The 13891-nt window shown below is 35.7% G+C and overlaps 1 protein-coding gene across 10 annotated transcripts in view; it reads left to right on the top strand.

Moving 5' to 3' along the window:
• The window catches only part of NFAT5 (nuclear factor of activated T cells 5), a 110889-nt gene that overhangs the window by 85880 nt on the left and 11118 nt on the right, over positions 1 to 13891 (top strand). For all 10 annotated transcript variants that reach the window (XM_081512681.1, XM_081512674.1, XM_081512676.1 and 7 more), the window contains 3 exons: positions 5564 to 5698; positions 5825 to 5877; positions 10700 to 10832. In XM_081512681.1, coding sequence (XP_081368807.1) covers positions 5564 to 5698; positions 5825 to 5877; positions 10700 to 10832 — 321 coding nt within the window. The remainder of the gene's footprint in view (positions 1 to 5563; positions 5699 to 5824; positions 5878 to 10699; positions 10833 to 13891) is intronic.

Below are 13891 nucleotides of genomic sequence, written 5' to 3'. Positions count from 1 at the left end.
TTTCCATATAATATTTTATAAGTGGGTGGGGGGAGATTATAGACTTTCCATTCATTTTGTTACTATAATATATCCATATAATTTTGCACCTCTTACTGTTTTCTAATCAAAATAATATTTATCATATTTTTCTTGAATGTCATTTAAAAAAGAGTATCTAGTTCCAGTGTTACTCCAAAAAGTTATAAATTGGTTCAGTTAGTTCTTTGTTTTAAAAGGGTGTATGACCGATAACTGTTTCCATCTGTTCATACATTAACCCTGTGGTTCTAGACAGTATATATGTATATACAATCATAATTTTTTTAAACTCTTAGGCATTGCTGAAAGTATTATTTGGCATTTAATTAGGATAAGATACTTGTTTGTATCAATAAATGAAACTAAATGATACTACAGTAATAAATAAACAACCAAAAAAATCTAAGTGCTTATACAACGCAGTTTTACTTTTCCCTCATTTTATGATAATATTGGCTGCAGTTGAGGAACAGCTCCATTTTCTTCAATGTGGGAACCAGGCTTTAGAAGCTGCCTTTTTCTGGGATATTGCTATTTTTTTAGTGGAAGAAAAAAAAGATGGTGGAACCATGTGGAGATGTTAAAGCCTGGAAGTGGCACATTACTTCAGTTCACATTTCATTATATAAACAAGTCACGTGGCCAGTCTTTACATAAGTGGGGCAAGAATGACCTTGTGTGGAACAAGAGTCTTCTCACAGAAAGGGCAGGCCTAGGGAAAACGGGGCAATAAATACTTTGACAATAGTAATTTCCCACAGTATTTTCTTGTAAAGATAAAATTGATTATCAAATATATAAGTACCTAAGGAGAAAACAACTTAAAAAATTTGGTTAAAGTTTAGTTATTGTTGTTCAGTTGCTAAGTTTTGTCCGACTCTTTGTGATCCCATAGACTGCAGCATGCCAGGCTTCTCTGTCCTTAACTTTCTCCCAAAGTTTGCTCAAACTCTTTTCCATTTAGTCAGTGATGCCATCCAATCATCTCATCCTCTTTCTCCCCCTTCTCCTCCTTCCCTCAGTCTTTCCCAGCATCAGTGTCTTTTCGAATGAGTCCGCTCTTTGCATCAGGTGGCCAAAGTATTGGAGCTTCAGCCTCAGGCTTTCCAATGAATATTCACGGTTAGTTTCCTTTAGGATTGACTGATTTGATCTCCTTGCTGTCCAGGGAACTCTCAGGAGTCTTCTCCAGCAAAACATTTCAAAAGCATCCATTCTTTGGTGCTCAACCTCCTTTATGGTCCAACTCTCACATCCATACATGACTACTGGAAAAACTATAGCTTTGAATATACAGATCTTTGCTGGCAAAGTGATATTCCTTCTTTTTAATATGCTGTCTAGGTTTGTCATAGCTTTTCTTCCAAGGAGCAAGTGTCTTAATTTTGTGGCTGCAGTCTCTGTTCATAGTGATTTTGGAGCCCAAGAAAATACAGTCTGTCACTGTTTCCACTTTTTCCACCTCTATTTGCCATGAAGTGATGGGACCAGATTCTGCGATCTTAGTTTTTTGAATGTTGTGTTTTAAGCCAGCTTTTTCACTCTCTTCTTTTACCCTCATCAAGAGGGTCTTTAGTTCCTCTTGTTTTCTTCCATTAAATTAGTATCATCTGCAAATCTGAAGCTGCTATGTAATTCTCCTGGCAATCTTGATTCCAGCTTGTGATTCATCCAGCCTGGCATTTCACATGATATACTCTGCATAGAAGTTAAATAAGCAGGATGACAACATACAGCCTTGTCGTACTCCTTTCCCAATTTTGATCCAGTCCATTGTTCCATATCCGGTTGTAACTGTTGCTTCTTAACACGCATGCAGGTTTTTCAGAAGGTGGGTAGTCTGGTACTCCCATCTCTTTAAGAATTTTCCACAGTTGTGATCCACACAGTCAAAGGCTTTAGTATAGTCAGTGAAGCAGAAGTAGATGTTTTTCTGGAATTCCTTTGCTTTTTCAGTGATCCAACAGATGTTGGCAATTTGATCTCTGGTTCTTCTGCCTTTTCTAAATCCAGCTTGTGTATCTGGAAGTTCTCAGTTCACACACTACTGAAGCCTAGCTTGAAGGATTTTGAATATTGCTAGCCTGTGAAATTGTACAGTAGTTGGAACATTCTTTGGCATTGCCTTTATTTGAGATTGGATGAAAACTGACCTTTTCTAGTCCTGTGACCACTGCTGAGTGTTCCAAATATGCTGACATATTGAGTACAGCACTTTAACAACATCATCTTTTAGAATTTTAAATAACTCAGCTGGATTTCTGTCACCTCTACTAGCTTTGTTCATAGTAATGCTTCCTAAGGGCCATTTGACTTCACACTTCAGAATGTCAAGCTCTAGGTGAGTGTCCACATCAGCATGGTTATCTGGATCATTAAGACCTTTTTTGTATAGCTCTTCTGTGTATTCTTGCCACTTCTTCTTAAACTCTTCTTTTTCTGTTAGGTCCTTGCCATTTCTGTCCTTTGTTGTGCCCATCTTTGCATGAAATGTTCCCTTGGTATCTCCAATTTTTTTGAAGAGGTCTTTAGTCTTTCCCATTCTGTTGTTTTTCCTCTATTTCTTTGCATTGTTCACGTAAGAAGGCTTTCTCATCTCTCCTCACTATTCTCTGGAACTCTGCATTCAGTTGGTTATATCTTTCCCTTTCGCCTTTAACTTCTCTTTCTTTCTCAGCTTGTAAGGGCTCCTCAGACAACCACTTTGCTTTCTAACATTTCTTTTTCTTTGGGATGGTGTTAGTCACTGCTTTCTATAGTGTTAGAAAACGCCATCCATGGTTCTTCAGGCATTCTGTCTATCAGATCTAATCTCTTGAATCTATTTGTCACCTCCACTGTATAATCGTAAGGGATTTGATTTACTGAGCATGGCCCTGCCCACCAAAGCAAGACCCAGCTTTCCCCACAGCCAGTCTCTCCCATCAGGAAGCTTGTACTAGCCTCTTAGCCTCATCCACCAAAGGGCAAACAGAAGAAACAAGAACTACAGCCCCACAACCTCCAGAATGAAAACCACAATCCCAGAAAGGTAACCAAAATGATCGCATGAACCAGAGCTTTGTGTAACTCAATGAAGCTATGAGCTATGCTGTGGAGGGCCACTCAAGATGGATGGGTCAAGGTGGAGAGTTCTGACAAAATGTGGTCCATTGGAGAAGGAAATGGCAAACCCCTCCAGTATTCTTGCTCAAGAACCCCATGAACAGTATGAAAAGGCAAGAAGATAAGACACCAGAAGATGAGTCCCCCAGGTCGATAGTTGTCTGACATGCTACTGGGGAATAGCAGAAAAATAGCTCCAGAAAGAATGAAAAGGCTGGGCCAAAGCAGAAACAATGCCGAGTTGTAGATGTGTCTGGTGGTGAAAATAAAATCCGATGCTGTAAAGGAACCTGGAATCAAGGTAAATTGGATAAGGTCAAGCAGGAGAAGGCAAGAGTGGACATTGGTGTTTTAAGAATCAGTGAACTAAAATGGATGGGAATGGGCAAATTTAAATTCAAATGACCATTATGTCTATTACTGTGTGCAAGAATCCCTTACAAGAAATGGAATAGCCCTCATAATCAACAAGAGAGTCCGAAATGCAGTACTTGGGTACAATCTCAGAAACAACAGAATGATCTCAGTTCGTTTCCAAGGCAAACCATTCAACATCACAGTAATCCAAATCTGTGCCCCAACCACTGATGCCAAAGAAGCTGAAGTTGACCAGTTCTATGTAGACCTACAAGACTTCTAGAACTAACACCTAAAAAAGATTTCCTTTTCATCATAGGGGATTGTAATGCAAAAGTAGGAAGTCAAGAGTAACCTGCCTGGAGTAATAGGCAGGTTTGGCCTTGGAGTACAAAATGAAGCAGGGCAAAGGCTAACAGAGTTTTGTCAAGAGAACACATTAGTCATAGCAAACACCCTCTTCCAGCAACTCAAGAGACAACTCTATACATGGACATCACCAGATGGTCAATACCGAAATCACATTGATTATATTCTTACAGCCAAAGATGGAGAAGTTACAGTGAGCAAAAACAAGACCTGGGGCTGACTGTGGCTCAGATCATGAGCTCCTTATTGTAAAATTCAGGCTTAAATTGAAAAAAGTAGGGAAAACCACTAGGCCATTCAGGTATGAACTAAATCAAATCCCTTACGATTATACAGTGGAGGTGATGAATAGATGCAAGGGATTAGATCTGGTAGACAGAATGCCTGAAGAACTATGGACAGAGGTTCGTAACATTCAACATGTATTAGATTATCTCATTAATTTAGAAGTTGATGAGTTATACAGCCATGTTTAAAATTACTTTTGCAGTATATATTTTATTAGGATTTACTAAAACAACAAATAGTGTAATCTGTTTCAAAGTGCTTAATCTTACGGGAGCAGTTTTCTGAGTACCTAAAAGGTATGTATTTGCATTAACCAGTATTCCAGGGAGTATTCTGGTGGAAACCTAGTCCTTAGGTGTTAATATAGAAGAATGTTTCTGGGGTCAAATATATTGAGAATACTGTGTACTACACCCACTTCTTGGATATTTATAGTGTACCTAAGAATGTGAAATGTTCGGGGAAATTTTGGAACCTATTTTACTAAACAGTACATATTAAATTTTCTTAAGAAAATCAGGAAGATTAGTAAGCCAGTTATAGTTTATTAGATCTGGCTCCTCCTCAGTACTTCTCTACCTCTTTGTTAATTTACTAGTGGTTAGTTAGTCTTTATAATTGAAAAACAAGTGTGTTTTATTTTTATCCTCAGGGTATCCTAATTCAGGGAGATCCTCTGGTAGAAAGAATTATTCTGAAATGGCTTCAGTCTGTTTTCAGGCGTTCTTTTCATTTAGGGCCTCTAAGTCCTAGGTCTGGATCCGTAAAGATAACTCTCAATACCACCCAGAGGCTCCACTTTGCCTCAGGAGTCTTGTGAAGGCGTAGCACAGGTGACATTTTTAAGGTTAGGATTGTGAGATGTTTGTTATTAAATTGATTTCTTTTGAATGTTAAAAGAACAAAAACATGACCAAGTTCATATTTTACACCTTTTTTTTTTCATGTAATGAGAAAACAAAGATGACATGTAACATTGCTTTCTGTTATGGTAAATTTTAATTTGCAGAATGAAAGTGAAAGTTGCTCAGTCGTGTCCAACTCTTTGCAACCCCAAGAAGCCTGCCAGGCTCCTATATCCATGGAATTCTCCAGGCCCGAATATTGGAGTGGGTAGCCATTCCCTTTTCCAGGGGATCTTCCCAACCCAAGAATTGAACCCAGGTCTCCCGCATTGCAGGTGTATTCTTACACCCTCTGACCCACCAGGGAAGCCCAAGAATATTGGAGAGGATAGCCTATCCCTTCTCCAGCAGATCTTCCCAACCCAGGAATCAAACCAGGGTCTCCTGCATTGTAGAATAAAAGAAGGCAAATTCAGGGGTCAACAAAGACAGCTTACAGAACTGAATAATTGAGAGTTGATTTTAGATAAGAAATGTGTTGGTGGTTCTTCTTATGGAATGCTTATATATACCTACAGCTCAACCGGCAGGAGTGCCAGAAATCTTAAAGAAGAGCTTACATAGCTGTTCAGTGAAAGGAGAGGAAGAAGTATTTTTAATTGGCAAGAACTTTCTGAAAGGAACTAAAGTTATTTTCCAAGAAAATGTTTCTGGTAAGTAGGCATAACACTGCCTTAGAAATTGTTGGGTGTTTCACTTTGTTATAGAGATACAGTTGTAGCTACAAAGTAAAAAATTTTTCATAATTTTAGTAAGTCACTGTTTTTTATTTCAATCAGATGAAAACTCTTGGAAGTCAGAAGCTGAAATTGATATGGAATTATTTCATCAGGTATAATTTAAACTTTTTATAGTTTGATTGTTTATTCTCTAAGAAACTGAGTTTTGCTCCAAGATTTTCCTAAATCAACAGATTAAATTTCTTATTTATATGGAATTGATGTAAATCATTTAAAGTTTCTTTCTTGAGTTTCTTTAACTGAAATAGATTTATTCCACTGATGCTAGAAATGATAGTTCTGTATTTGAAAAGTTAAGAACATGAGCAAATCACCATTATTAATAAATGAAACATGTCTTTCCTAATATTTATTTGCTATCTTTACCTACTTTGGATTATCTTTGGATTATCTTCACCTACTTTTTAGTAAGAGAAACTTATTTATTGAGTACCTGCTATGTGCCAGGTGTTTTATATTTGTTCATTACCTTTTGTACTCAGAAGTACTACTTGTTACACTTAGAGTCTGTATTACAGGACCTTGGTGTATATTCGTTTTTGGTTTAAAATATTTTAAAATTCCTTTGTGTTCTGAAAAAATAAATAAATTTAACATTATATATCCAATATATTATATCCAATATATTGCCAAACTCAAAGCTAAAGGTACAATGCTGCCTAAGAGTGCCCTCACTTCAGACACCAGCTGCAAGTTCAGGGGTCCCCTGAACAGGTCTCACTTTTGAACAGTTGACTTCAAATTCAAGGGTTTCCACTACCCCCAAAGATTTGCTAGTAGAACTCATAGAACTCAGGAAAGCACTATACTTAACAATTTCAGTTTTATTACAGCAAAAGAACACAAATCAGATTATAATTTCTCAACTTCTAGTCTTCTGGGTTCTTTATGTTGTATTTTTTAGAGAGTAAGAATAAAAAAAATAAGGTGGAGCTTTGAAGAAGATGGAATTTTCTATTTTTAATAGGCTAATGTCTATTTCATGTTCTATAAAACAAGTTATACAGTGGATTAATGTAGAATAATCTTAAAAACTTGGTGGAATGGAAAGGAATTATATCCTCATTTGGTGGCTATATATAGAGGCCCTGGGGTTTTTGCAAGCAAGTATGTAAACAGGCTAAATCATAATATGATCTTTCATTAATTCTGTGGTTCTGCTATTTATTAAAATTTTTTGATCTTTTTCAGAGAAAACTTTCTTTTTTTCTTTCTTTCTAAAGGGCTTTCTGGGAAGTGTGTTAGAGTGGAATCAGAGCTGAGATATACAAAATAAGTCCTAAAGATTATATTATATTAAAGAGAAAACACAAAAATTAAACATTTAGAAGAAAGTATGATCAGAAAATACATTAAAAGTAAAGAAACTTTGAGTGTGGTCAGTAAAGAAATTACAGGCCTATAATGAAAAGTTAAAAGGGCCTCTATAATAATAAAAAATGACCAGAAGATGGTACAGTAGAAAAGACCATTTAATGATGACTTTGCAAATTGCAAATATAATTGTGATAGCTATTCATTTGAAACTCCAAAAATCAACTCATCAGATATTAAACTTTTTTCTTACTTGAAAATTGAGGCTAACAAAGTCTGGGAGAATAATTCTTTGTCAATATTTGGCTCTTCTAATCAGTGCCATAATATAACTCATACTCATGTATACCAAAAACAATAGGCACATGGTCATTACATCTACTCCCATTTTAACAACTTTAGATGAATTCTGTAGGGCCTTAATTGCCTATTAAATGTATATATAAGATACATATGTTAAAGACAGATCTCTCTCTACATATATATAGTATATATATATGTATTGTTTTTAAAGATAAGTTGGTTTTAAAAGAAAGAAGGAGAGTTTAGCAGCTTGAATGTGGAGGTGATTTTAAAAGGAAACTAGAAGCAAATATTTCAGAACCTGGGAGAGCTCTATTTTTTTTTTTTTTTAGCTTCTTTTGTTTTTTTATTTAATTATTTACTTTATATTGGAGTATAGTTGATTTACAATGTTATGTTAGTTTCCAGTGTATAGCAAAGTGATTCAGTTATACATATATCCATTCTTTTTTCGGATTCTTTTCCCATATAGATAATTATATGGATATATGTTATTACAGAATATTGAGTAGAGTTCCCTGTGCTAGACAGTAGGTTCTTGTTGATTATCTATTTTATATATAGTAATGCCTATATGTAAGTTCCCAAACTTCTAATTTATCCCTCCCTCCCACCATTCCCCTTTGGTAAGCATAAGTTTATTTTCAAAGTCTGTGAATCTGTTTATATTTTGTGAATAAGTTCATTTGTATCAGAAGTCTATAATTTGATTTAAGTATAACTTGTTTTACAGAACATGAAATAGACATTAGCCTATTAAAAATAGAAAAATGTATAGATTATAATTTCTCAACTTCTAGTCTTCTGGGTTCTTTATATTGTATTTTTTAAAGAGTAAGAATAAAAAAAAAAATAAGGTGGAGCTTTGAAGAAGATGGAATTTTCAGTAGAAATATGTAAAGAAAATTCTCAGAAGAAATGCCCAAAAGATCCTCAGAATTTTGGGGAACAACTAGGCTAAACAAAGACTTGAGAGTTTTGAGGTTATATGTTTTCAAATTGGTTTTATTAGGAATTTGTTTTGTGTCCCCAGTTATTTTTATGTATATATCCCCAACTGCAAGATGACAATTTTGACAATGATAAATTATTCCTTAGGAAAGTGAAAAATATCTAGCACCATTGCTTATAAACTTGAACAAAAGATTATCTGCTGGGGTAAAGAAATCGTTATTTTCAATCCAACCAGATTTTTCTAAGAAATTAAAATTTAAATATTCTTCCCTTTTTACCTCAGAGAACATTCTATCTGCTCCACAGGCCTCCCAGCCCTTTGTATGTTCTGTGTGTATTATACTCCTAGTTCAGTGGTAGTTAATTGCTCTTAATTTTTGAGATTAGGTTTTTTTAAAATTTACTGTCAGTACTCACAGTTTACTTAGTTTTTAATTCAAATCTTTTGTAGAATTTCTTGATTTCAGATTGAGGATGAGTGAATAATTTGTTCATTTGGTTTTTAAAAAGTTTCAAATTAGGTTTGTTTAACTACGCTCTCTAAAACAAGTGGAGTAAAAGATTTAAAAAATATATATATATGTTCATCTGACTTTTAGATACTAATACTGTTACTAATTACCAAGAACAAATTTTTATTCAGAAAGATAATTTCAGTTATTGAGTTGGTCAAATAATCTTAAGACTGGGAAGATACTTCAGAAGTCCATCCATTCCGCCATCTCCTTAACTGTAGGTAGAACTGCTTTGTGATGTAGTTGCAGTGTTTAAACAAAGGAGGAAAAATGAAGGTGGGCAAGATTTTAAAACTCTTATTTCTTAGAAGTTGACTCAGTACAGATGCATTTTTTGATGGCTTCATATACAATTGAGTATGTGCTTTCAGATTTTTGCCCCCTAATTCCTGTGGATGTATATACATTTATATGTTTTTTCACCTGAATTAGAAGTGTGATTTTTTTGAGATAGCTAACTGGACTCAGAAAGCATTCTACTATTGCCATAAGTAAGAAGCAGTTTTTAAATTTATAACATGACTGTTTCGGAGCATGTTTTAAGATGGCTTAGAAACAAATTAAGTACTCAAAAATCAAAATCTTGGCCTCATTTGTCATGTTCTGTTCAACTGAGTCAGCCAACTTCCAAAGTCTGACTAAGTAAAAAATGACATTAAACTCATTTCATCCTCAGCTGTCACCCTTGGCCTCCTGCATATTGCATACTCAGTACAAAAGCACAGTCACTACCCTTTGCTGTACTTTTCCAGTACTATAACATAGCAGGGAAGAAGAGAATAAGTCAGATGCAGTTCATGATATCTTCTAAGAAGATGTAGTCCCCTTGAATAAGTGCTGCTGAAGCATTTATGGAACTCTTCCCTTCTCTTAAAAGGATGCTTCTACCACTATTTTCACACACAAAAAATGACCTTGATTTACTGGGTTTTGGGTAAACTGAACCCTGTTGACTTTAAATGAGAATTAGTTACTAGTTTTAAATACAAATTTAAATATTTTAAATTTAAATAGACTAGATGAGAATTAGTTATTAGTGGTTAGAAAGCAGTGAACTGCACTGCAAAGTACATCTCACCGTTAAGGTTTACAAAACATGGTAACTGACATTGTGCTTGGTGGGCAATTTTTTTTCTTGAAAATATATTCATTCTTTTTTTCAACAAATCTATTTGAGTATATCCTGTGTGAGGTGCTTAACAGTGGAGATAGGATGAAGAACAGAACATCCTAGCTTCTCTTGGAACTTGCATTCTTGTGGTTGTAGAGGGGACAAAAAAACAAGCAGATAATCACAGTAATTTTAGGTGATGATAAGAAATAAACAGGATTCTGTGATCAGATTGGAGAGGGATGCCACTTTAAAGAAGATGGTCAGAGAAGGCTTCTCTGAGGAGATGACATTTGAATGAGACCTGGAAATGGGTAAGAAGCTGGATATTTAAAGAGATAAAAGAGAAGAGTATTCCAGTGAAAGAGAATAGCAAGTTGTAAAGGCTCTGAGGTAAAAATGAATTTAGTGTATTAGTGTAAGAAGGTCAATGTGACTGGAGTATAACAAGCTAGAGGAGAATGGAAATGAGATAAAGATGACAGGACAGGGACCTTTTATGCCATTGCAAAACATTGGTGTTTTACCTTAAAAGCAATTTTAAGATTAATGTCTTGATGCCTATGAACCTGAACTTTTAAATAATACTTTTTTCCCCCTAGTCAAACTTTTTAAACTTTACAGCTAACAGGAAAGTACTTAATTATAGTATTTTACTTCAGATTTTTAATTTATATATTGCTTTATTTCTGCCTCTTGTAATTTTCTTTCAATTAGAATCATCTTATTGTGAAGGTTCCCCCATATCATGATCAACATATAACTTTGCCAGTAGCAGTGGGAATATATGTAGTAACCAATGCTGGAAGATCTCATGATGTTCAGCCATTCACTTACACTCCAGACCCAGGTATGTCAAAATAAAAAGTTCTGAATCAAAAGGAGTAATCCATTTCTGCTTCTTCAGAAGAATATGAAGACCAGCCAATTTAAAAGAGGAAGTTGTGTGTAAAGGTAAATTGATACCAGTATTTTTTGGAGATGGCATTATTTCCCAAGAAGATAGCCACCAAACTCTGCTTTTACTCTTAGTTAAGAGAACCGTTTCTGCCTTAGGGTCTAATAATAAAAGAAATGTTAGGAATTCTCTGAAGTCAGGCTCTCCAGAGTTATCATACAAGTACTCCTTATATGATAAGGTAAGAATTACCATTCATTGAATACCTCTTATGTACAGAAAGGTGAAAGTGATTACTTTAGGAAACTGCTAGTAATTTTCAGTCTGGCTGTCTTACAGGATGCATTTTGGGAGAGGTGAGAGAGAATCTCAGAGAGATAAGTGATAATATCACAAGTAGAGTCATATGCCTGTAACATTTTCTAATTTGTGTAGTCAAAAATATCAAAGACTTCTGATGAATAAGTATTTTAAAAATAATTTTAACCATTTAGGTAAAACAGGTGCTTTAGAAACCAGAGCAGTTGTTTAAAAATTTATATCTCTGGGTAAGAAGTATCTTATGAGATTTTTGCCTACATCCATTTAGTTGCCTGGAGAAGACTTTTCCTGGAAAAGTAGAGAAAACATTTTGGAAATGGAAACGCTTCACATGTTTTGTTGACCTAGACTCGGATGCTGCCATGCTGCCATTGATTTATCCCATTCGTATCTCAGGCATGCTCCAGAATTAGAAGTTCTTCCATATCTCCAAGTTTACTGATAACATTTTTCCTAAATTGCTCAGGATTCAGTGAGGTGCAAAGTGAAAAACGGTAGCAAGGAAAGAAAGCCCTGGTAACAGAAGTGATGAACACAGTAGCTAGGACAGAGTTATAATTAGTCTTGATAATTCTTCTCTATCACTTAATGTTATCTCTTCCCTTTTTCTTTTGTAAATCATGTCCAACTTCCATAACATTGGTTATTTCCCACCAGTTTGTTGCAAAAGTATGCCATAATGGAGAAGGAAATGGCAACCCACTCCAGTATTCTTGCCTGGAAAAGTCCATGGACAGAGGAGCCTGGTGGGCTGCAGTCCATGGGGTTACATGACTGAGCACGTGTGCATGAGGGTGGAGAGAGATGGGTTGGTAGCAATAAACTGGTAGAACTAAAAAAAAAAAAAAGTATGCCATAATATAGCCCTTATGAAATTCTTTTAGTGTTTGTCTCAGAATAAAAGATCACGTGTAGAAATTTCAGACAGAAAAAGGCAAAGTTTGGGAATAATATACTGGCTTCAGCAAAATTAGGAAAGAGGGTACTGGTTTATACTTAAAAATCAGTTGATTGTTTTCTTTCTATAAAAGTCTCAAAAATCCAAGAAAATTTGATTTAAAACTAATGGTAGTCTGGAGAAGGCAATGGCACCCCACTCCAGTACTCTTGCCTGGAAAATCCCATGGACAGAGGAGCCTGGTAGGCTGCAGTCCATGGGGTCGCTAAGAGTCGGACACGAATGAGCGACTTCACTTTCACTTTTCACTTTCATGCACTGGAGAAGGAAATGGCAACCCACTCCAGTGTTCTTGCCTGGAGAATCCCAGGGACGGGGGAGCCTGGTGGGCTGCCGTCGATGGGGTCGCACAGAGTCAGACACGACTGAAGCGACTTAGCAGCAGCAGCAGTGCCTAGCTCAGCAATGTGTTAAAGAACTTTTGCCTTATCCAGGTAAAAGAATAATACGACATCAGGAATGTTCTTCGTTGGCCACACTTGGTGATTCGATGTGTAGTTCAGAAAATAAAGATGGAACCTTTGTGAGTCCTCTTAGGTTTACAATAAAAAATGTACCATGTGAGACACCAAAAAAAAAAAACAAAACTAATGGTAGTTAAAGCATTTTAGTAATTGCTAGAATATTTAAGTATTTTATGTGAAGAGAAGCTTGCTCATAGAGGGAGAAAAATGGCATACAGTAATTAATACATTCGTATGGGAAGGGCAGAAGGAAGTGTGTGTGGGGGGAGGGGGAATAGCTTTAAAGTTTTCACCATCCTTAAAATACTTAGATTTTGTTGTCTTTGTTTCTTTTTATTGATCAATAATAAAGATCTTCAGGACTTTGAAGTGCTTAGTATCAGCACTATGAACCTTCATTTCTTAGTGATGAATGCTCATTATTAAAAATTTTCCTTTGAAAAATTACCAAATACAGAGCCTACACTAATTGGCTATATTTGGCCACATTTAGACCATCACTGACATATGTTTATTCTTTTATGTTTTTCTCCCTTGTATTTGATATATACTAGATAGCAGTCGCTCTCAGAAACTCTTATCTGAATAAATATATTTTGTGCAAATTTTATAGTGAGATCTAATGCTTCAGTTTCTGCCTTTATGATATAGCTAATTACAGAATCTTCCCATAATTTCACTTTTTTGTATTTTATAAAATGTGAATGTCTTTTTAGGTGTGCATATGAGAGAATATTTCAGGAAAACTTGGTTATAGATAATTTGCACTGTCTCATTATGATACACTAGTTGCTGTTGTGACTCAACTAGGGACTGTGGTTAAAGATTTGCATATCCAGTGGCATATAGTAATTATAATTATAGGGCTTCCCAGATGGCACTAGTGGTAAAGAACCCTCCTGCCAATGCAGGAGATGTGAGAGATGGCGGGTTCAATCCCTGGGTCAGGAAGATCCCCTGGAGAAGGAAATGGCAGTCCACTCCAGGATTCTTGCCTGGAGAATTCCGTGGACAGAGGAGCCTGGTGGGCTACAGTCCATGGGGTAGCACAGAGTCAGACACGACTGATCAGACTTAGCAGTTAGCACATAGTAACTATAACAGCTAAAACAAGACCCACCCTCATTTTTGTGAGTTAAGAGTAGAAATGGTGACTGCTACACCATTTTGTCTAAATATTTAAGTTACAGATAAAAAATTAACAAATAAATATATTTTATCCTATTTGACCTAGATACCTTCACCAGATTTGAATTTAGGATTTTCAG

This window comes from Giraffa tippelskirchi, chromosome 7 (genome assembly GCF_054371585.1).
Source record: "Giraffa tippelskirchi isolate mGirTip1 chromosome 7, T2T-mGirTip1v1.2.pri, whole genome shotgun sequence".
NCBI lineage: Eukaryota > Metazoa > Chordata > Mammalia > Artiodactyla > Giraffidae > Giraffa > Giraffa tippelskirchi.
Note: the sequence above shows the minus strand (reverse complement) of the source record. Positions and strands in the feature narration are given on the sequence as shown.